This window comes from Pholis gunnellus, assembly GCF_910591455.1.
Source record: "Pholis gunnellus genome assembly, chromosome: 2".
In the NCBI taxonomy this organism is placed as follows: domain Eukaryota; kingdom Metazoa; phylum Chordata; class Actinopteri; order Perciformes; family Pholidae; genus Pholis; species Pholis gunnellus.
Genome location: NC_136536.1, coordinates 16,997,359 through 17,022,380, shown reverse-complemented (window position 1 = coordinate 17,022,380; position 25,022 = coordinate 16,997,359). Strand labels below are relative to the sequence as shown.

The 25,022-nt window shown below is 40.0% G+C and overlaps 1 protein-coding gene across 2 annotated transcripts; it reads right to left on the bottom strand.

The window, feature by feature from the left end:
* Positions 1–599: 599 nt before the first annotated feature.
* tp73 (tumor protein p73) lies at positions 600–17,163 on the bottom strand (the record flags this gene model as incomplete). 2 transcript variants are annotated; one of them, XM_079168293.1, is made up of 12 exons in its annotated part: positions 17,000–17,163; positions 15,822–16,070; positions 7,640–7,826; positions 7,331–7,446; positions 6,634–6,743; positions 6,041–6,183; positions 5,746–5,834; positions 5,311–5,438; positions 4,834–4,988; positions 4,509–4,641; positions 3,003–3,096; positions 600–2,621 (listed from the first exon to the last, which is right to left on the bottom strand). In XM_079168293.1, the coding sequence occupies exons 1-12, from the start codon at positions 17,018–17,020 to the stop codon at positions 2,220–2,222; spliced, it is 1,827 nt and encodes a 608-aa protein (XP_079024419.1). In that variant the 5' UTR covers positions 17,021–17,163. The 2 variants fall into 2 exon arrangements, with proteins under 2 accessions (XP_079024419.1, XP_079024420.1); XM_079168294.1 differs by lacking the exons at positions 600–2,621; positions 3,003–3,096; positions 4,509–4,641; positions 4,834–4,988 and having other exon boundaries at positions 5,307–5,438.
* Between the last annotated feature and the right edge of the window lie 7,859 nt (positions 17,164–25,022).

Genomic DNA, 25,022 nt, shown 5'->3' with positions numbered 1-25,022 from the left:
GCTAGTAGAACCCAGAGCCCCTTTAAAGAGAGAGTCCCGTCATCTCCGTTCACTCCAATTAATCAGTTTTTAAAGCAATGGAGCCTCTCAATAGTTAAAGAAAGATATTGTATATTATCATCACAACTGTTTAACATGTGCATTAAAGCATGTCAGTGGATTTTCCACAAGTACATTTGTAGATTCAGAGAATGTTAACTGAAAACGGATGAAGGTAACTATACACGATAAAGTGAAAAAACACGTAGCGGTAAATACGGCAAGAACAGCCCATGTATTGCAAATTCCGTTTTCTTAAGGCCATTTTATCAAAAGTTGAAAACCTGCCCAGATTTCCGTTTTTTTTTCCCAGCTTAAAACAATAGATTTTTAGCAACCTGTTTCGAGCATTGACATTTTCACAACTATCATCAATATGTAATATTTGACATTTTTATAACTTTGTATGACTGGTGTATGTAATTCTTTCATACCTGTATTATATTCTGTTCTATGTTTATTCCTATGAGGTGTGTGTGTGTGTGTGTGTGTGTGTTATCTAACTTAAATGTTCATTCAAATAAAACTCCTTTTTGACTTTGATGAAGAGACACATTAAAGGAAGGCAAATATTTTAATAGCCATGATTTTGAGAAAATAAAACACCAAACTTAACAACCTCAGAAACCACTGGACATTGATGAACAGCAATAGTTATATGTCTTAATGATCGCTACAAAACTCATAACAAAAAACTCACCAGGAATATCAAAACAAGCACTATTTATATTTACATTGTTGTAATTCATAATACTGATCATAAGCACAAATAATCCTCAATTATTTTTACTTTTAAAGCATTAAAGTGCTCATTTTTGACCAGTTGGTGGATAGTGGGCGAAAGTATGTGTGTGAGCCTTTGTAAAGAAAATGGATGTCAGGTGCAACCGTACAAATTATTATCATGGTACAAAGTCAAGTAGTTACTTCCAACACATTTGACACCATTATAAATGGACTTTATGGCAATCAAGAAATAAAACTGGAATGTTGCTATTAAATATCCACAAACAAGTGCCATGAAGATACATACTAGGTTCACAACTAGCTATAATCGATATATGAGGACCTTGCCCTGCAAGGTTTTTCAAAATACACAAAGAAGGACACAAATGCTACAGTCTTGTCTAGTGTCTTGGTAAACAGGGATGTTATTGTTAATTTATTATTCAACATTCCGATTAAATCCCTGCTATTAAGATATAATACTGTTTTTGATAGTTTGTCTCAAGTGTTTTGCAATGTGTTTCTGTACAAGAACAACCGTATTTCCTATGACTTCATAAAAAAAGTAATGGATGCAATGTCCAACTTCTGATATTACGTGTTGACTGTGATTTCCATTTGTTTTCATGAATACACACTAATAATACCAAAGCCCATTTAACAATTAAATGATAAGGGCGTAGTTAACTAAAGGTCATTACATTAGCCGTTAAAAATAAGCATTACTATATGTTTCCATAGCTGAGTTTTTACAAGATTTACCATTCAGTTCTTTACATTGGCTTCAAACAGGAGATACACTATTTTGAATCGAAATACCCCTTTTCAACCACATCTAGTCTAAAACATTTACAAGATACAGTATATACATTTGTACATTGAAGGAAAACGGAAATAACAATAAATAAGTCAGCTGAGAATTCATTTTGTGTATTCAAACACAAAAATTCTAACTCGAAAATTAATGATTCATCGACTGTGACATTCGTGCAATTGTGAAATTGCTAAATTTTATGTTCAGTATGAATGTACTGGAGGCTAGTAAAAAACTGATGTGCAGCTAATCAACATTCCGTTTTCCAGGGAAAAAAACCAACAACATTTATCAACACGCACTTGTCAGTGTCCCAAAAAGTATAGTCCAGACCATATGTGTTTAGCATTGCCCTGATGATGCTATTGCCACAGTGGTATTTGCTATTTAGACTTGAGATGTCCTTTTGTGTCATCTCATGTTCAAACTTCTGAGTGGAACAACTGTTCGAGCACAGAAAAGTGCATTCAACACACTGAAATGTTCGACGATCAAAATGGAACTTGATTCTCTGCAATATCACTGACTGCAATATGCCAGGAACACCTAAACGCACAATTAAAGGCCCTATCCACATGCGTTTACTTTGTAAATAGGCTAATGCTGGCAACAACATTAGATCCAAAGATTCTCTTCAGGCTCAATGAACATCACTTTCCATGAACTCCTCCTTGATGGAGTGCCTACTACGCGACAGCTTGCAGTCGGGCATGTCGAAACCAAAGTCAGCCCAATCATCAGTAGCTGCCGCCATCCCTGACGTCCCAACGACACCTGGCCTGTTGGGGATGGTGATGGTGTGGCGGACACGAAAGTGCACAGCCTCCATGACGCGCTGACGTTGGAGTTCCCCGCTGGCAGCCCCAATGGCCGCCATGGCAGATGCAGTCATGTTGCTGCTGGAGCGAAGAAGCTGCTGGCCATGATAGTCATGGTGATGAGTGGAGGCAGGCAGTTGGAGGGGAGCAACTTGTTTCATGTCCTGCAGACCTCGCCAGATGACAAGGCGGTACTGCTCCGGTATCTTCAGTGCACCTAAATCCTGGTGACAGCACAAAGTGAAACATTGGAGGAATGTAAGAATATAGGAGAAAACTATGACTAAAGAAGGACAAGGATGAGTGCATGTGCATCCTCATTCGTTTGCTTATAGATACAACAAATATTGATCTATATCACTCGTGGACAAAAACTGTAAAGGGTACCTTTAGTAAGACAAGGTGCAATTATTTCCATCCTCAAGTGATTTTCAAAAGCCCCTCTGTGGTATATATTTTTTAAAAAGACTAACTGTTTCAAGTTCGCTATTGTTTGTTCTTTCCTTTACTGTTTCTTTTTCCGCTTTTCTCTGTTTTCTATGAAGCTCTGGACACAAAAAGTAATTTTCACTGTGAGATTGTGAGTGTAGGAACAGAGTGGTTACCTCCATGGAGAGAGTCTGAAGATGGTAGACAGACTGGAGGCCTTGGGAGGTGAAGTACTCAATGAAGTTCTGACAGCCCAGACTGGTTAGAAAACTGTAAGAGGAGAAAAGCAGGGCTGCTTAGACTGCCATTAGACCACAGCTACAAAGCTAAAATCAACTTCATTAACACTGATGAAAAGTGCAGCTGTGCTTGAGTAGAATAAAGACTACACTAACTTGATAATTACAGTCAGCATTTATTTTTCAACAGAATTGATTATAAAAGCACCTCATTCTGTTATGTTACGTCGTTATCTACTGAAATTATTATGAGTTTAGTTCAAAACTGAGTGAAAGAATTAGCCTGAATTGTGCTGAAACCACACAGCCTGATAGATGCAGTGGAAGTAAACTCATAAACATGCATTTCTATTAATGATTCATAAGGCCACTCTTGCTTTGATGAAGAACCTTTATTATAAATACATGAAATGTTAACGTTTTGGCAACATACAGTGTCAATGAAAAAGAAGCTAACTGTACAATTTAACTGTACAATAAACATAACAATCTAGAAATGAAAAAGGTGGACAAAGTCTGCTGTATCAAAAAAGTTGAAATTGCAAAAGCAAAGTCTAAGTATTAAAACAACTGCACTGACACATTATCTTAGAAAAAATATGAAAAAAACGTTAAAATTAAACAGAACTTAAACATCGGAAGTTTCTTTTGAAGAAAATTCACTGTAGTGCATTGCAAAGGTGGGCTGTATATATATGACAGTGTGAATGATTTTAGATCTAAGTGTATGAGTTTGGGCTTTTGGGTGACATAACAAACCCTTTGGCAGCCATAGTGGAGGTCTACAACTCTTGAGCAGCTTGGCTGTATGAGCAGAGTAAATAGACATGATTAACATGTTTTTGAATGGGAGCTGATTTACTTAATAGGAGCAAGCTTAGGCAAGAACACCATTTGTTTTGTAAATTACTTTTCGCCAGCTAACAGAGACAAGACAGACATTTTTAGACATATCTCGTACTACTGGTGGCAGGACAGTTTTTATATCAAAGTAGCCAAAGTTTAGAAACAAAAATACCAATACACACTTTTACTTAAAACATTACCAAATTACCCTTCTCCCATAACACAACCTTTCATGGTAATGCCTTTATTTATTTAGCCCCCAATTATATATAGAGATTATTTCCATGCAGCCAATTCCTCAATGGACCTTCATTATGGCACCAGCCATGGTTGCCCAATTTGTGATGTAATGGCAAGCCTCTACAAAGCAGCCATAATCAAATCAAACTGACTGCATAACACAGTTCAATCTAGACACACGTTGCTGCAAATGAGGAACTTTTCCAAAAACCTGTTTGATCAAATTTGTACGAACATGGTCTAACAAACGAGCTGTTTTTGGCATCAACATTTGAATTTAACCCAACAAGTGCATCTGATTGTCTGCTGGCCCTTTACAGGAGGATAAAGAAGGAGTGTCATTGGAGGGTGAGGTACCTGACAAGGCTGGGGTCAGGGTTATACGGAGGGGGCGGGCTGCAGTGGGAGGCAGACACTATAGTCTGACTGCTGTGTCCACCATTCATATCACCATTTCCCTGCATGTGGTGGCTGTTGAGCATGTTTGAACCTGTGAGAAAGGGAGGCGGGATCAATGAAATAATGAGCGGCAGAATAGAACAAAGAACTGAACTATAATGGCATAAACAGGCTCTGTTTGCATTGATATTTGCTGATCAGAAAACCTCACAACAAATTGGTTTGAAAAATGTGCTTTGTGAATACATCTGATTTGATTCGAATCACATATATAGATACTCACCCATATGCGCTATGGAGGTGGGGGCAGTGTGATGCTGCTGGTGCTGCTGCCCCACCAGCTGGTTGACAGAGGGCGATTTGTTGAGGCCTCCGTGGGCATTCTGTTTGTTCATGTTGGACAGTGGAGAGTAAGGGGAGGGGGATGCTATATGGCTCCTAGAGAAAACAGGAGAATGTGACTGAGGTTAGAGAGGAATGCGTGTCTGTGTGTTAGTGAGTAAAACACAACAGTCAGTTTGATGAATGTCCAGTTTTTGTGAGGTTTATTCTATTACATCCTTCTCTTTATTTTAATCATAGACTTCAGCTAAAAATAACACAATAAAGAAATTTGAGTTTTTGATATGCCTTTTTTTGTTTGTGTTCATGTGTTTGGGTCAATCAAATCTTTTCAGTCAACGATACGTACAGTATGTGTGCATGTTTAACAGTAGCCGTCCGTGTGCTCGTGCATAGTGTTAGTGTTGGATTGACTCACGGTCTCTGCAGAAGTTGCTGCTGTGTTTGTTGTCTGTAGGAGTCCACCAGTGGCTGCGGCACCAGCTCCACCAGCTCCAAACTGTCTTTAATCTTCATCAGCAGCTCAAAGTTGTCCCGACCACGAACCTATACACACAAACACAACACATACAATAAAGCAGTCCTTCAAAACACCGTTTTCAGTGTTTGATACAATGCTATTTGACTCTCTTGTAGTCAAGAGATTTGTGATATTGGTCTCTATAAAATAAAAAACAAATTTACTTGACTAGTCATTGTAGCGTAAATATTTCCACATACGAATATGAATGAATTTGACAATTTAAAGGTCTAAAATCTCATATATCGAGTCTAAATCATCTGTAACTTATGTCTGTATTACACAGTTAACACTACTGTCATGTAAAATGATAAGTGTGTGAAAGGCTCTTACGGGAATATAGTAAATCTCTTCTTCTCCATGCCGCCTCTTCCTCATGTTAATATTTGGACTGGGAATATTTGGAGGACTCTGTTTGAAGTCTGCAGACGACAGAATCAGAATTATGATTGAACAGGTTTCTGACACATTTCAAAATCTTATTCAGGTTGAGGACCAAGATATCTTGGTCGATTGTTGAGCGTACACCAACAGCCAGAGAGCAACATCTAAGTATCACAACATGTAAAAAGTCACTATTTCAATTTGTAGTTAAGATGAACGTGTTATTCAATTTTATTCAACTCACTGCGCTTGTTGGCACTGCCATTTTTGGCCACACTCTCATGCAGGGCCTGTTGTTCCCTGAAGTGGTCCTCGTCTGCTTTGCGGTCTCGGCCAGGGCACGCACATATCCGACCTTCAAACGACCGTCTGCCCAACACTTGACCACTGCAGAGATGATCGGGGATAGGAAATATACTCAAATAACGTTTGTTAAGAAAAGGCAGGTTCTCTAACAAGTCCAAGTATGTTTTTACTTTTCAGTTTTACTTTAGCCATGGTGGATCAATGCACTGAATAGTCTCACACTATACTCTTTGGCTGCAGCCATACTGCTAAATTGTACATTATCATGCTAAATGGTACTGAATATTGACTATATAGCAATAACAGTGTGTATAATGTGATGTCTATAATATTCTGCACTTTCCATTGATCTGTAGGTTGATGGGTTTTGTCCTGTATCATCAACAAGTATGTGCTGTTGTAAAACATTTGTATATTCATGAAAGAATCAAAATTAAGCACATGACAAAGAGCAGAGAATTGCTCGTTTGATTAAACAGAGAGACATTGGTTGAACTGTCTGCATGTATGAATTGTGAATTATTGACTTACTCTCTGGTTTCCAAAGTGATGATGATGAGGATGGGTCTTCTGTTCATGCCGCCCACACAGCTGCTGTTGCACATGAAGTTATACAGGATGGTGGTAAACTCAGTCCCCACCTGAAACACAAAATAGAGAATAATTAGATGTTTTGAAGTTTTGTTGGTTTAATGACACTCTGTTCAAACAGTTTCTATCAGTGTGCGCATCTGTTCGCTAGCAAACATCCCGTTTTAGGCATTGATTTTACAGTAAATGTGCTAATTCAGCACTAGAGGGCAGTGTTGCTGTGCACTTTGATGTGAGGCGAGACGATCATACTCTGCATTCACCTCCCCAGGTGCAATCACAGTCATGATGATTTCTCACTCTTGCACTTGTATGGACATGCTCGGCATCTTTATTTATAGATGTGATTCTTATGAAGTATCTCAGAGAAATTGACTGTTTCTTTGATCTAGACATTGTGTGTCTTGTGAAACACTTGGGCTGAATGTACAACATATTAGGTATATCTTTCAGATATTGAGATGGATGAAAATCAACTAGGATTCACCTCATGGGTATACTTCATGAAAAGAGTAAACATCTCAAATATTTTGTACATTCACCCATAATTTGTGGTGTTTGAGGTCATGAGTCCCGTCCCTAAGGTTGCAATGCATTGTGTGTCTCTGTGATCCACAGTAGCTGATGAACCACCAACCTGTGGAGCCTCGTACGGCAAGAAGACACTCTGCCGTCCAGTGACAGGATCATCCACGTACTGAGAGAGGTTATTCCCCTCTACTCGGATCAGGTGACTGGCCGGAGCTGCTTGACCTTTGAAGTGAATGATGAAAGAACAGGTAAGGACACAGTTGGTTGATCGAAGTCAAAGCATCACACATAACAGACAGTCTTGGTTAATAAATGTCATGTCATTCACAACAAAATAGTTTGGGGATAATATTGTCGACATAAAATATCCAGGTACAGTCGGTTATGGTCAAAGGACCAGGATTGTTTATCATACCATCGTTGAAGTCTCGTCCTAGTTCGTGGTTGGGGCAGCGTTTGACCACTTCTGTGACGTGCTCCGCCTTCTTGTAGACGGGCATGGCTCTGATGATGCTGCCATGAGGAGGAGAAGAGGACAGCTTGATTTGGATTGGACAGGTCTTGGCAATCTGGCAGTAGAGCTTCTTCAGCAAGGGAGAGTACTGGGTGGGGAAAGAACACACACAGAAATTGTACTTTCTCTTTTCATTTTAAATTCCAATTTACACTTTAGGACATGAACATACATAAAGAATCAAGTTATCAAGGAAATAGCGAGTAATGCCTTCTTATTTATATTTTGTCAAACAGCCTACTGCAAATTAAACTTAAAGACACGCAAACTGAGTGTTTTGTCTTCTCATGTAAATGCTATTACTAGCTATGAATAAACTAAGGTGTAGCTATGAATAAACTAAGGAGGGAAAAAAGGAGGGAAGGGCTGATTTCACAAGGTGTGCACTGACATCTTAGCAAAAACAATGTCTCTGGAGGTGGAATTGTTGTTTCAAATTAAAATTACATTTGATTTAAGCCATTACCTTATCAATGAGCACGACTGCCAAAAAAGTATTGAAATGAAAACGTGGACAAATAAAGAGCTAGTTGATAATAAGATGATACATCTGTGGGTTGTGACAACAGGGCACTGTAATTATCACATCAAATTATGACTGAGGAACTAATTTTGCATTTGGGGAAAGGAGAAAGCATGAAAGGAAGAGGAAAGGGAAAATACACGAGGCCTGTTAAACAGTCAGCAGTAAATTTTTCGTCTGCGTAGTAAAGGTAATTACCGTGTTATTAGAATGAACAACTAATTATTATCCAGCAGACTGGGTTTGTTAGTACTAATGTGAGATGCTACAGCTGGCGGAGGAGAAGCGGAAGTTCAAAAGGACAAAAAGGAAAAAATAGTTGTGTCTGAGAATGTGTACAAGCTGAAAGAAAACCTTAATTAAACATGTACCACTGGTACTCAGTCAGTTGCAGTAAAGTTCAATGAAAATATTCTGATCTGTGCTAAAGCCAAATCTTTAGTGATTCCTCAGTTTACAGGCATTTACACATGCATGCATGTATGTGCGTAAATACCAGTAGACATCCAAAGACACCGGGACAAGGGATGGAGAAGCCTTAACATGCCCCAACACAATCACAAAATCACAAAAATCTTCCCTGTGGAAATCAAACTGAGACCTTCAAGGAAAAAACTGAGAAGACAGTTGTCCTGTATGGACTTGCTACAGTGGGCCTGAATACAAATGTAAAAGCACACCATATAAATACAGTACATATCAAGATGTATATAACATCTGAACGGCATTTTGCCACGTGGTATTTCAATCAATGAATACAATTTATTCATAATGCACATTTAAAACCAACCCGTGTTGATCAAGTCTTGTATAGACCAGAGCAGGTAGTTATCACAGCTATCACACAAAATAGTTAGATGAGAATAAGTAGATAAAAAACAAAAACATGAAGAGAGAGTCGAATGAATGGCCCTACTCAAACTGAACCATTACATGATCTGCATCTTAAACCTCAGCGTAACCAGAATCCCATTTCAAGCATAATTTTTCCATTTTATTATCTGGTAAATTTGATTATATTATCCTGGGTTTAGTGATGCTTTTATGCAAGACAAATGTGAGTTTGATAGATGAGTTGGAGTTAAACCCTGAACCATATTAACCAGATATGTTAGCCAAGTATCATCCATCAATAATCAAGGATTTTTAGAAAATGCAAAACATATTAACTTGGAAGCATTTACATCCACCTTCCACCAACTTTACCTTTCCACAAATTAAAAAAAAATATATATATATATAATAAATTGAATGCTTGTATTACAAACTGGCAGTATGGAGTTTGACAGAAATAGGCCTTCAGGAGGCAGTGAGGGTCTTTCCAGTCTCCAAAAGTTCTGCTAACCCCGAGTCATGTCATGCTTTCCCCTATGTTTCTCTTTTTTATCATTGTCCTTAAAAAAAAACAGTTCTTATTTGTTTTGGCCTTGATATCAAATTCTACTATTCTACTTTGAATGTCCAGTTAAGAGTTTTTTTCTTTTGAAAAAGATCAGGTAAATTCTTCAAATTGAAATGTAATAACTTCTTTAAATTTCCCACTGATGATCCGGACTCTGGTTTGACTCCCAGACACCAGACCGCCTCTAGCCCAATGACGGCTGGGAAGGAGTCATTCCAACAACAACTGCTTGGATTCCTTGTTGTGACACCGTTACTAAGCCCCTTAAAACCACACACACACACACACACACACACACACACACACCCCTAGCCATGAGCCCTCCCTTGAGGGAAATGGAAATACCTGTGCACAACATTACCTTTTCCCACCTAGCTTTCCCTGACAAGTCTCAACAGCCTGTCCATACCATGAATAAATAATTCCTCTGAGATGCAACAGCCAGGCAGACTTCTGTATTTAGAGATAACGGGACTTTTCCTGCAGTAACAATCAAATCTCCAAAACTGATGACCAATGGTTTGCTTTCCAGCATGATCACAGCAAAATGAATATTAACTTCTTTAGTGTTTGAAAAGCGGAACATAGGAAATGTGGTTTCATGTTTCAGTAGACAGCATCACATAAATGAGTCATTGATATCCAATCATGGTGGTTTAATGCACTTGTGTAGGGAAATGCAGGCAGCCCACTAATGTTTTAGCATCTATAGTACCCTACATCATCAATGCAATGCTGTTTAGCAACTGACTCACAAATGTTAGATGTCTGAGATAGTGTAAAAACAACAAAGAGCGTTTTAAAAATATTGTTCATTGTTCATATTGAAGGACATGTACGGTCCTGAGAGCTAATTACAGTCATGTGGTCATTTACTAAGAGCCCAAAACGTATTTTTCTGCAGGTGTTTTGAAGTAGAAACTAAATCAAATATTAAATTAAATATTAAAGACAAGACCGTGACCCGTGTTACATGAAAAGGACCATTGCAAAAAAAGTTTGGTTCTTTATCCTCACAAAGAAGATGAGAAGAAGATAATCTCATGACAAGTTGGGGGACGATTGGGGATCTGGGTTTGGTGGTATTGTGTTTGGACATCGCAGAGTGCATGAAAAAGACATAAATTACTTTTTCTGTTTTCAGTCTACCGGGGTACAGATGCCATGGGAGATGTCTCAACTTGTCCTCCACACAGACTTGTGTGCACATGCAGCGACTTGGCACAGGCATTCACACACAAACACACAAATGTGAGTTCAGCTTTGTGTGTCATTGTGTAGTGCAGCATAAATGAAATCAAAGTATCTGGTGTATGTTCTGGTACAGATAAAAGATGCTGAATGATGGATGAACTGGGCTCTGTATCAGGACATAGAGAAGGATGAAGGGATGGAAAGGATGTAAAAAAAAGATGGAGAAAGAACAAACACGATCAAAGGCTAAAGATATAATTAGCTTTGTCAATGACCTGGAAAAAATGTTCAAGGTGAGTTAGAAGAGGGAATTAAGAAAGAGAAAAGGAAAAGATTGGATCACTTGAAGATGTAAATGTTCAAAGATTTTAGGAAAGTCTGTAATATTTCCTGAATCTGCATCATAAACCTTGATAAATTGCCTAACTTTCCATCAATTTTCAATGGAATCTGTTGAGGTATCAGATTAACTGTAACAAACAGGCTATGTCTTGTAAAAACAAGCTTTGCAAAGAACCACTATGGATTCAGCCTCTAAGCTTTATGGACTGCCAACCTTCTAGTAAAGATGGTGATATGTTCACTTTAACATAATTTGCATGCTGGATTTCTTTCTTATCTGGAGGTCATTTGGGAGTTTTTGTATTAATAAAATGTAATTTAAGCTATACACACACCAGCAGCTCATCTATACATTTGATCAAATGTGCTGGAAACATATGTCAATCCATCCCCAAATGTTATGATGTGATCATGACTTTACACTGTATAATTCTGTTACTAACTATACAATCGTCCATTTTTATTGCAATCCCACCCATCCATCCATCTATCCATGCCTCTAGTCTACGCAGTGGTGGACCAGTGGAGGCAGGTCCTGACAGGCTCCTGGAGACAGGGTGATAATTGTCAGACCGTCATCCATATAGACAAGCAACAACTTGCCCACCGCAAATTCGCTTAACTCTCCCAATATTGAATATGCTGAAAGACATTTCAAGACTTTCATGGGAAATAAGAAAAGATGCAATGACCTTTACCGACTGATTCCTTAACAATATATATTATATAAACTTGGTTCTCTTTAGTAAAGATCTAACCCTGAAATAATTGATGAGTCATTCAAACATTTTTGCCTCACTCAGCAATAAATTGGGAATCTTCCTAGAAGGTTTCCCTTTTGTGTTCATATTGACTGCTAATCACCATACTCTGAAGGATGCGTGAACAACACTGGCACAGTCCATGGATATTGTAAAAGTCGACTAGACAGGATGTCATACACACAGTGTTACACGGAGTGTTAAGGGACACACGGCAGAACAGACCAAATCATTAACATTATTGATGGCATCTCACAGTCCAGAACATATCCATTGACCAATGTTGATACTGGACAATGTGTACTGTTGAACAGGAATTAATTTAGTCAAGATATCAATCAGGAAGGCCGCTTTCTTTTTAGCACTTATTCTGCTGGTTGACTATAAGAAATCACTTGCATTTGCAGTACAAATTGACCTGAATGACACAAACTTGTATAACTATGAACAACTTCATATATTTACTTATGTGTTGTCATTGATAATACACATTTGAGTACCGTGTGTAAATAATCTTCCTTATTGAGTGTGTTTTCCCAGATCCGATGCTCAGCAGGAAGTCCAATGGTGATGTGGCCGCAGATGATGCATTGGGAAAGAAAGGGAAGGATGCATTTTGCAGGGCGTGTTGGGACCTGTGTCCTAACAGAGAGAGGCTATTAGCTGGGTAGAGCAGCTTCTGACAAGCCGCCTTGCAGTGCATGCTCGAGCCCGCACCCACTGCGTCACACCCCCTCCCACTCGTGACACATACTGTACGTGCACACACACACACACACACACACACACACACTCATAAGCTGAAGTCTGAGTGTACGGAAAGAGGTCTTATTATTTGACAAGGCTGAGGTGTTAGATCTCATTTCCAGCCACAGTGATGCTTGCCTGCGTCCATGCCAAGGAATCATCTTCAAGAGAGCGGCAGAGTTTCAGAGCTATTATCACTAATGCACAGTGTCTTGACGAGACAGGAGGGGGACTGGAGGATTACCAGACTAGCTTAACATGGACTTGAATGGAGTGCGGAAACATTATGGCAGAAGAGAAAAAAAAATGGATTGTGTCTTCTGGTCCAATCTCTTCTTCTTGTTTTGCTCTTCTCTTCTTTCACTTTTTGAATGATGAAGCCAATGTGGACTGGTTTGATTGCAATTTTGTATGAAGCCACCAACCTACTGTAAATCATTCAGTTGTCAATCTGAGAAGACAGGATTTAATGAGAAATGCTTGATGCAATAAGTAGCTGTTTTTTGTAATCTCCAAAATCACTGCATGCCACTTCTTCTTAGTGGGAGGCTAAGGGGTGGGGACGAGGGGCGGCAAAGTAACTGATTATAGTCAATATGCCCCTATGGCATTCGGCATTCCCCACTGCCTGAGGCCACGAGAAATCAGCTAGACACCCAGAGACTGTTAACTCCTTAATTCGAACAAGGTGACGCAGTCTGGACCACATAGCCATTCTTTTGTTTCAATCATGTTCAAACCTGAGCCTTGCAATGAGTTTTGCATAAATACACACACACACACACAAACACATATCCTCCTGCACCCCTGGTCTATTTTTTGGGAAACCCCCTCCCTAGAAGCGTATTCATTCTGAGAGGCTTGACCGTAATCTCTTTTCTCGACTCGCCGACATGCTGTGAGCCTCAAACCTGGCCTGGCAAACCTTTAAGTGCACTTAGTTTTCTTGGTTTGTTTTTTCGGTGAAATAGGAACATTTTTTATTTGTAACTTTTTAAAGGAAACAACCGCATGTTCTGTAGATGCTGCAGATACATACATGTTGTGTGCTATCTATCTATCTATCTATCTATCTGTAAGGCGACCAATAGTATCATATAGAATCTTACAGGATCACACATGATCATACTGCTGTATTTCACACAAGAAAAGTGTTGTCGTTCTGTAGCTACTGTATAATAACAATTAAATACATCTTCTGATACTTTGCCAATATTATAGTCAGGCATGCAAGATAAAAGACAAAGCCTTACAGTAAACCCCATAAAAGCTAGGAGCAATCACCCAGTCTTTCTCTCTCATTCTAATCCCTCCTGTTTAATCGTCGCAGAGCAATCTGAATAATCACAGGTTTCCTCAAAATCCTTTTTCTGCTGCGTCATCATCTGTATCTTAAGTTGTGTGCCAGTCAAAAACTCCTTTGTCTCCCTTCCCCTCGTAACAAAAAACTGCTACGACTTAAATTGTTCAGACACGTGAATTGGGATAATTAAACTATTATCCATGCAAACCAAAGTCGATAAGAGGAGTTTACTATGTTACAAAGGGGTAGATGGGACTGCAGGATGATTATAGAAACAGAAGATCTATTGGCAGGCACCCTTTAATCAAGTTATTAGGAATATTCCAAACTGTAAGAGAAAGTATAAGGCAGGTTAATTTAAAGGACAGAATTGTAAGGGTCATGTTGAACCAAATAGGTTGAAACAGGTGTATTTCAGGATTTTATTAAATTGCAGTGATTTCTCAGGTAAAACAAGCTTGGAATTTGTGTCCATGTTTTCCTTGGTTTCTGTTGATGTAGTTTGGCTCTGAGAAACACCTGAGTCAGAGACTTGAAGTGAGGGAAAGGAGATGATGGAGAAGACAGGACGAAACTTTAGGCGCCAGAGGTGACAGCCATGAGTGTGTGTTAAGACCAGAGGAAGAAAGAGACAGAGAAAGAAAAGCAGCAGGTCAAAGACCACCACTCTAATGTCCAGAAGGGGATCTTCTTACATCACTGAGGGCTCAGTAAAGGAGCCCACCATGCATGGTTACTTCCAGCAAACACAGCCGCGGAGGAGCCCCTCAGTCAATCTCTCTCACACACACACACACACACACACACACACACACACACACACACACACACACACACACACACACACACACACACACACACACACACACACACACATACACACTTCCAGTGAGGGATGTGCAGTTTGTCTCTTGGTTCTCTTGTTTCAGGGAGGTCAACTGTGTGACAGTCAGAGGTGACACCTTTCCAGCGGGAGAATTCTCATCAGTTCATGACAAATTACACAGCTCCCATTTCACCTGTCTCTCACCACCTTCCCGTCACAAGATAGTTGTGTGGTTTGGTCACGTCTTGCCCTAAGATCAGCTGTTTTGGTTTGTTGTTGTACCCAATAAAATGGTAAAATAAATCCTTTCAGTAGTGTACAAGTACTACTACCACTACCACTGCTACCGTGTATCGTGGCAACACACATTTTCTTACATTTCTTTTAGTACTACATGGAAAGGCATCATATTATCGGTACGAAGCATGTCCCAAAGGTTCAAATCAAATACCGGATGTTGACTTTCAGTAACTCATACAACCACAGTATCATTTATGGTTTAAGACAAACATTCTGACATACTATAACAGCCTTTTCCAAATATGTGTGTTATTACTGCATTAATCTCATAGAGTATGGCAATAAGTGACGGAACAATTCTTAAACTTACATTACACTCATTGTACATAAACTAATTTTATTTTTAAATACAGTGCTAGAATTGTCTAACAAGACAAACTCACACAGGGCAAAATACGTTCTGGACCTCGTACCAACCTTTCCCCATTAGATTTGACTAGGAGAGGTGAGTAGAGGACAAGATGAATCACTGCATGATGCACAACTTTCTCTTGCATGCGACAAGCCTGCACATGTGCTAGCTTGAGTGAGTGTGTGTGAAATAATGGCTCCGAGTGCGCAGGTTTATGTATGTGCACAACAGTCACTCAGTAAGACAGAGACCAAGAAAAAGACGGAGAAGCACACAAACACACAGACACACACACATACTGCATGCCAAAGCCAAGAAAGTGTGTGTACTCACGGTCCATGTTGCAGATTTGGCGGTGCTAGACTGCTGGAAGGACACCTGGAAGGTGTGCAGTCCGGGATAGTCGGTGTTGGAGGGGATGGTCGGGGCAGGTGACAGGCCCTCAAAGGTTGAGTTGGGTTGGGAGTAGGGTGAGGGGGTGGGCACGGTCGACGAGGAGGCGTTCTCCGAGCTGTAGGGGCTGGCGGACGTCGCACGGCTCCCCAGGCTCTCCATGCTGCTGCTCAGCAAGTTGTATTGGGACTGGGGAGAAAAGAAGAGGGCAGAGAATGAGGGAAGCGACGAGGGAAGGAGGGAGGGAGGAGATAGGGAGGGTACAGGTAGAGGTGTGGGACAGACAAGGGCTTGGAGGCTTACAAGAGGTCGGATTACAGCAAGTTACAGGTAGTGTGACGCTGCATGTGTGTTGGACGGGTGCACGTATAATTGTCTAGGTGTCAGTGATAAACGCTGGGCCCTTTTTGTGCGATTTATAAATGAAAAAGACTTACGAAAAACGACGATAGAGACACAAACATGACTTTGTGTGTGTGTGTGTGTGTGTGTGATTGAGTGTAAGTGAGAGCCGGTTGCAGTGAGTTCCCCACAGTAGCCTCCTTGGGGCTATTTGAGACAAGTTGTAAAACACATGCATAATCTGCCTAATTGCCTGCCATTCCCCTCTTTTCCTCTCCACTGTGTTTGAGAAGAGGGAAGAATCGTTGCACTGAAGTGTGTGTGGTGACACACTTGTCAAAATGAATGCACTCTGTGACTGTGGACAGAAAACTGCTTTGTGGGTGCTGTAGTTATTAGTTTTTGGATCACCCATGTTCAATAGTTGATTCCCTGTCACACAACAGAAACGCACAAACAGCCAACTACAGTACTGTGAGTCCTCCTGTCAACGTTCTTATCAACATCAGACAATTCATTTCTTTGAACAACAAACTATTATCCAATCAATTTAACATCAGTTGATACACATTCATCAAGACAAAACGACCTACACGTAATAATATGAAAACACAAACTATCTATATTGTGGATAAAAAAATAGATCCACAGATTTATTCCTGCTGTATGAACTGTATACATATATGTGTGTCAAAATAACTGACACTGATGCTCAAACTGAAATAGCAACACATGCGCACACAATTGAGCAGAAGAAAAAACAAAACATTTTTTACCTTCTTTTTCACGTAGTACATCTTCTAGTGCTTTAGTCTCATTTGTCAACTCTTCAGTCAGAAACGTCCAAACAGATCAAAGCAAAGAGAGCGCAGGACTATAGCCTAACCAGAGAGTTCAAGTGAGGTGTGCATCAGTGGACACCCAACACACTCATGCACACACAGACACATGAACAGCCAGGACAGGGAGAAAGGTGAGGACTGGTGTAGAGAGAGAGAAACGATAGACTGAGACGAAAAGGGAGAGAAGGAGAGAGGGAAAGACGGATGGGAACCCAAAAAATGGTACAACGTTCTAATTATGGCAAGCCCGGACATAGACGGCAATGCCGGGGCACATGTACACACACGCTCCAAAACACCTTGTGTAGCCCTGCACTAAGTAAACACTGTCTGGTCTGACAGAGAGTGGGACAGAGAGAGACAAGAAGGAAAACACATGAAAGAACAAGAGTTCAAGGGTCAGACCCACCCAGTATTGTATATCAATATAGAACTAAGTCAGCAGTCAGGGCTGATTTTTTTTTTTAAACAGCAGGTCGGGACGCTTTGAAGGAAATCGTTGTTAGTGGATGGAAATGATCTGAATAAAAGGTCTATTTTAATTGTATACTCGATGGATGTTTAGGGTTCAAAAAGGAGTTTTTACATGTTTGGTCATAATCCACATCTAAAATTAAACCAAGCAATTGCAGTAATTGTATAGAGAATATCATTTATAGGGCTGTCCTTGACCAAAGAAGTTCTTCGTCGACTAACACTCATACCATTTTGTCAACTTACGATTAGTTGATTTAATCAACAGATCTGTAAAACTGAGATCCTCGACAAAGAATCACACAAAAGCAACACTTTAAATTTGGTGTTCATATGTTTCTTGGAAATGAGTCACTCCGCCTGGAAAAAGCATAGAAAATGACTAACCGACCAAAGAAATCTTAGTTGACTAAGACCAAAATAACCAATAGTTGATAAATCAACTAAGAAGGGGCAGCCTTTATTATTTAACAAAATAAACAACGCTTTTGGGGGGGATTCAATTATTGATATTTAATTTGTCTGCAAAAAATGCCACCAATTGAAAAAAATCTTTATCAAAGACGACTAATGAAATGTCCTCTGCAGCTCAAACTGAAAGTAAAATGATAACTTATCGCTTTAGGACATAAATAACCTCCTTGACCTGTTGGTCACTTTGTTGTCCAAAACAACAACAAACTCTCTAGCACCTGGAGAAGACGAAGTACAACAGATAACGCGAGTATGCCGGCTGAAAGCATGATAGCAGTGCTATCTTTCCACCAGCCCCCCCCCCCCCATTGCACACCTCACACTCATTTAGACTGGGGATGGGAATTATTATTTTCACCTATGCCATAATTTATATAAGTTATAAATCCCCAACCGTAAGCAATATACAGCATCACTTAATCTCTGCTCTGCTTTGTGTTTTTAACATCAGACACTGACAAAGAACACAAACACAACTGAGACAAAGTTACACAAGGATATGTAAACTAAACCTCAGGCCATGGTTCATCAGATGAAAGCAAAGGGACAGGTCAATGGCCCAGACGTAATGCAAACTATCTGTAGGTTAAATGAGGATGCACTCATGAGTGGGTGTTTGGATCTGTAGATTGACTCTAACTCAGGTACACGCAGCACAGCACATCACACATGAGACAGCTGGGTTCAACTAAAGCTTATTTTGATTGGATACTCAATAACTTTCACTGTTTTTTTACATGTGACAATTCATTGCTTTCTTTATCATATAAGAGGGTTTTTAGAGTCTTCATTTGGATTGAAGAAGAATTTTGAAGATACATGGCATTTTTCTATTTACTGATATTTTGATGACAAAACAATCAGTCGATGAATTAATAAATAATGTCAATTTAATTGACAATGAAAAATACTGTTAGTGGCCCCCTTAATCAAGTGTGTCTCATGTCTGGCAGTGGAAAATAGGCCCTGAAATATCTGAGATACAAATGTGTTCAGGCTCATGAAAAATATGAAAATGAGTATGAGGCTGATGTGCCCTGATGGTTTTTCTTTTCTTGAAAGGTGTATAAAAGAGCCATTATGTCCGCCCTTTAATATCTGACTGACTTCCTTTGAAATCTCCATCAACAAGTATTGTCAAAGGGGCTTTACGGGCACAAGGTAAGTCCAGGTGTATGCGTCAACAACACAAAAACACTTGGCACACACACATGCAAAAGTGCACACACGCTGTCACACAAACCTGTGCGCTCGCAGGTGTGCTTGGTCTTAATACCTAAACTCGATCCGTAACAAGTTGAAACAGAGCTAAAACCTCAGCCGCCACTGTGTGAGTTAGTGTGTGTCTGTGGGTTGACTGTGTGTGTGTGTGTGTGTGTGTGTGTGTGTGTGTGTATAGGTGTGTGTGTTTGTGTGTGTAAGTGTTTAAGCTTCCCAACCCAATAGCATCTGATGTCCCCTATGGGCAGCCATCCTGGTAGCTGCCACTCAAAGCCAAGCTTTAAAGGCTAAACATATTTAGAAATATAGATAAGCCTGCCACAACAACCCTCACTTGTCAAGGTGAGTGAAACATTATGGGCTGAGAATAAGGAGAGTGTCACCCCGCTAATGACCTCTGTTTACAGCTACTCAATAAACAGTTAACAACACAGGCTCACATGCTGTCATATGGCCCTGTTGACATAAGGAAACAACATGACCAAATTGATAAGTTAGGCTTCATGAAGTGACACGGCATCATTTGAAAACTGCATCTCGTCTCAATCACGCCAGCTATGTTAAGGTGAGGATGAGAGAAGGTCAAATGCGTAAAAAGGTTGCCCCCTGTTGGGAATATTTGGCAAAGTGCAGGAACGGGATATGCCACATTCATGCCAACCTATATAAATATAAATATGAAAATAAATACATATATATATATATATATATATAATTTAAACATACATGCAACAAAAAAGATGACACAGGCTTGATTTTCATCTCGCTCTCAAACAGCATGCTGAATCATGTTCATTCATCTTTCGTTTGATTACTACCACTTTGGAAGCAATGACCCTGAAGCAAAGTAATACTAGAACTTCTACACTCCGTAACTCAAACCATCTTCACTACCAGACCAGCAAGACACCATCTCCAAACATAAAAAAAATAGTGCTGAATATGCAAGAACATAAACAATTTACTCTTGTCCACTTACCACGCCACACAGCATCTCAAGGCTCCTGAAAGTTAAGATAAGGTTTTCCTAGGATCTCTCTGTGACCCGGCTCTCATAGATCGTACAGTCTGCTGTGGTCAAGTGTGACTGTAAGAGTCGAGCTCCCTGCGGCCAGCTGACCACTCTGTGAAGCGGGACATGATGGATGATACAGGGAATGTCCTGCCTCTCTTCTCCTCCACTTGTTTCACTTTACTGACTGGGCCATCTCAACTTGCCTTGCATAGGTGTCTAACAACAAATCCTCGCTCCGCCCCCTTATTTCTGACATGACTATTCATTAAATGGCCAGGCAGGCCCAGGCTTGCCTGCTTAAAGATTACATCGACCAATGTCCCAGATCAGAAGGGGAAGGAAAGGCGTGTTGAGGAGAGACTTCTGATTTCATGTTGGTAAGAAAGAGACGGACAGAGTGAACAAATACAAGATGAACTGTGCATATCAGTGTGATCCTGCAAAAACTTGACCCCTTTTATTCCTTTTGAGAAAAGTCATGGTGGTCAAGCTGAAATCCGGACTGTACATACAACGTTAGCATACATTCTGTGGGTATTAAGTTTCCTTCCAGAAACAAAAATATGCAGGTACATACACCTGCGAAAATATTTGCACGTTTTTTTACGTAAAACACACAGACACGCCCCAGCCAACAGATGGCTCTACAGTGGAGCAGCAAGGGGTCCTAGCTAGGGGGTTAATTAGCCCTCCCCAAACACACACACACACACACACACACACACACACCACAGTCCCAACAGTCTGCTCAGCAGGGAGATAGAGAGAGGGAAAAGGCTGCAGAGAAGAGGGAAACTACATTGGAGGGAATTTCCTCAGCACTGGAGGGAAAAAATGAGACAATACAAAACAACAAGCAAAATGGGAAAAGAAAAGATCTTTGAAAGAGTGTGCGTGTGTGTGTGCGTGTGTGTGTGTGTGTGTGTGTGTGTGTGCGCGCATGCGTGTATTCACACAGAAATCATCAGATCAGACACAGAGCAGGAAAACACCTGCAGCTCACAGAAATAAACTACAGCTTCTGAGAAGCAAAGGATTGACCACAAAGATACAAACTGGACTGCAATGGGAGCTTCCTACCATCACGTTGTCGTTCATGTCCCTCATTTGGTAAACGTCCATAGAGACCTCTGCAGCACTGCGGTGGCTCCCCGGGGTGCTGGTGGAAGGCACTGGGCGCTCACCTGGCTGGCTGCCTGGAGGGAGCTCATAGTAGGTGCTGTCTGGCTCCCTGAGAACACATGACACCATGGATACAAGTTGATCAAAGAGGGATGAGCTTTCAAAAGAATTAGCATAGCACAAGTGTGTCACATGACAAGGTACCTGATGTGCAAATAAATAGAACTTAATAACTTGTTTAAGTTATTGTAGTTTTAAAGGAAGTCAAATAAAATGTTGGGTAAAGTTAATCCTTGATCGTTTTGTTGTTTAAAAAAAAAAGTATGAATATTTTGAATTTTATTACAGGGACAAATTTTATTTATTATATATATTTACAAAAGAAAAGAGAAACTTTGATATCAGATGTTCACTGGACGTTCGATAATATTTAGTAATACATAGTAATATATATTCCTAAAATATTGTTCAAGAGTAAAACAACTGCGATATTTACTTTTATTGAAAAATGTTATCCTCATAAAATGCAGTTTGAAATCTCCCAGAAGGTTCAGAAAGAATTGGAAGCAACTTAGTTGGAAAATTTAAATATTTACAGTTTCTCGTGTGCAGAGAAAAGCACAGAATAGATGAACATAAGTGGCTGAACATGTCAATAGATGTTTGTCTCTGATTCTGTGCCTGCTCACCAAAACCTCTAATACATATCTTATTTTGTATTCCCTTTAAATGATATTAACGGAACACACCGGATTATTATTACATTTGGAATAATCCTATCATAGTTTATTGATTAGATAATTTAGTTGATGACAGAATCATATGTGTTTGTTGATCATTGCCTGATGCATTTCACATTTTCAATAAAACCATTATGTAATTTGGAAAATATGTTCATTAAAACAATCGTCAGCAGGTGTTGTTGACACTCACAGGGAGCTCCACAGGTGCTCAAAGGTGCCTCCTTCTTCAGTGACAGTGGACTGGGACATTTTAGAGGGCGGGTAGTCTGGTGAGGGACAGATTACTCTGCAGAGCACACACACAAGCGCACACACATCAAATTATTTGGAATACAAATTTAAAAAAAGAATGATTCAAATAGTTGGAAACAAACAGATAATCATATTATCAGTGTTCAAAATGGAGAATAAGCAATTCGAAACACACATACACACACACAACACATTCATCCAGGTGTGAGCACACCAATGTAGTCCCAGTGAGGTGGTGCATGGTGTCAGGGGGCTTGGGCGTGTTCAGACCTGCCCGCCTCATCACTCATTCTGCAAAGTCTGAGCATCACCTCCGCCTCTGTCTCAAAATAACACAGCCTGCACTGCAATCTTAAAATGTGTTCAGACATAATGGAGCTATCGAAGCAAAAAGCAAGTGAAGCTACAGTGGATTGCATAGATGTGTTTTAATTATCCTCTGGTTGTCTACACATCTTTGCAGAATAATTGCTTCTCATTAATGACATAAAAGTGTTTTACTTTGACAGCGCAGTTGGATGAAGACATTATCGTGACAGTTTAGAAATGTACCTGCAAAGGGACACCCGAGCCTCTGCGATGGTTTGAGTCAAAACACTTTGAGTTATCAAATAAATCCGTGTTTGTCACCACAAATAGAAAATCAATTGCTCTGCAGGCCTAAAACTGATAAAGTGGGGTCTTCATATCACCAGTTTGATGTCAGAGATGACATAGGCTACAACACAAAATCCTGTCGGGCATATTTGTTCTACCAAAGTTTACTATATTCACAGTTGCGCACCAGAGCAGCGTCATGTCTCCTTAGTAACCCCTCGACTGCACAAGAAAAAGTGTGGCAAAGGTGCATGACTTTACAAATGTAAGCTGCAGCTTATAGTGATAAATGCAAAACCTCCCTCTGGAATCAATGCAGGTATAGAGGCTATGTGTTACATATTCTCTGAATTTGTTTTCAGTTTAAATACTTTCATTTGTACAGCAACTTTATCTCTACTATCAGAGATATTTACACTTCACTATTGAGGCCTTTACTGAATCACCTGAAGATGTGCAGCTCAGTAAACATCTAAAGTGATGTCATGATTATTGATCAAAAGTTGTGTTGTTCTTCATGCTGATCATGTGGCCATTTGCCCAACCACACGTTTAGGCTCGTCTAATACAGTTTGGATTCATGCCACATAATCAAATTGGCGTGACATAAAAAAGGCATGATAAAGAGGCCCGCGACGTGCACGCGCGCAGTCACTCAAGTAATGTGGTGACCGCGGAGCGCAGCAGCAGCTGTGACTGCCGGTTCCCGCGGTTCCCGAGGTGACTGCCGCCTCAGAAACCAGGTCCCATTCCTAGTTCGTCCCTCGGTGCCACCTCGTCAGATCCCAGACGCTCGTGTGTTTGCACAAGGGATCTGACAAAGCGTCGCTGCAGGCCGAGCAGGGGGAATGAAACGGGTTGGCCTCAGAGCTCTGCTCCGCACTTGGAGCAGCTTATTAATTGGGATCCACCGGACCACAGAGGATTTCTTTTTTCACTTAGTCTGCACCTTTCACCCTGACCAAAATTATGATTTATTACTTATGATCAACACAATTCAGACATAGCCGTGCTTTTTAGAAAGTTTGGTTTGTCCTTTTCTTATGGATGAGACCGACAGACAGATAGATAGATAGATAGATAGATAGATATTGATAAGCGTTGAAAAAGTTGATTTAATGACATGCATTGAAAATAAATATGTATTTGTCTTTTAACTATAAATTGCCTTCAGCTATTTTGAAAGGTTATTCTAAAAAATACGGCCTCTGCTGGTTCTGTGCCTAAATGTCTTTCACTGATGTGTTTCACTGATATTCACCTGTCTCTACTTTGAGTCTCCCCTCCCGGGTTACGGCACCCATGACAACACACACACACACACACACACACACACACACACACACACACACACACACACACACACACACACACACACACACACACACACACACACACACACACACACACTGCACAGTGTATTTTCTTGCATAAAATGGGGGGGAGGGCCATTTTATGCAAGAAAATACACTGTCCCAACTGAGAGGAAATTAATTTAAAATTGTTTTAGATTCGCTCCTCCACAGCCCCAAGTGAAAATCATATCCCATATGAGGAATCAAAGAACGAGGTATCGTTGAGGTATTGTGTCCTCGTAATCTAAAGCATTTATTTATTGCAATGAGTCCTGTACATATACAAACTAAAGTGTTGATATAAGTTAACATAAATAACTCAGCATCTTTTTTTTAATTTATTTTTTACTAAAATAATGACACTGAGCTATAGCCTGTGTTAAAAATAATTCACAATCGTTCGGGGTCTTTTACCAAATAGCCTAAGCTATAGCCCACACATCATTTGAACAAAAAATAAATAATACGGATAGTATAACACTTTATAGGGGATTAGTTTTAAGGCATACATTTTTTTTATTAGATACAATTTCAATAGATTGTTTTTAACCTATTAGACCTATTTATGTAGGCCTACTGTGCTGAGAACACATAACGCAAAACCTTAACAAACAATATGCACCAACCAAACTACGTCCAGCTGAAAAATCACATCAAAAAAATAACCTGAAAGATTTTAAACTAAGACACTTAACCAGCCTTTT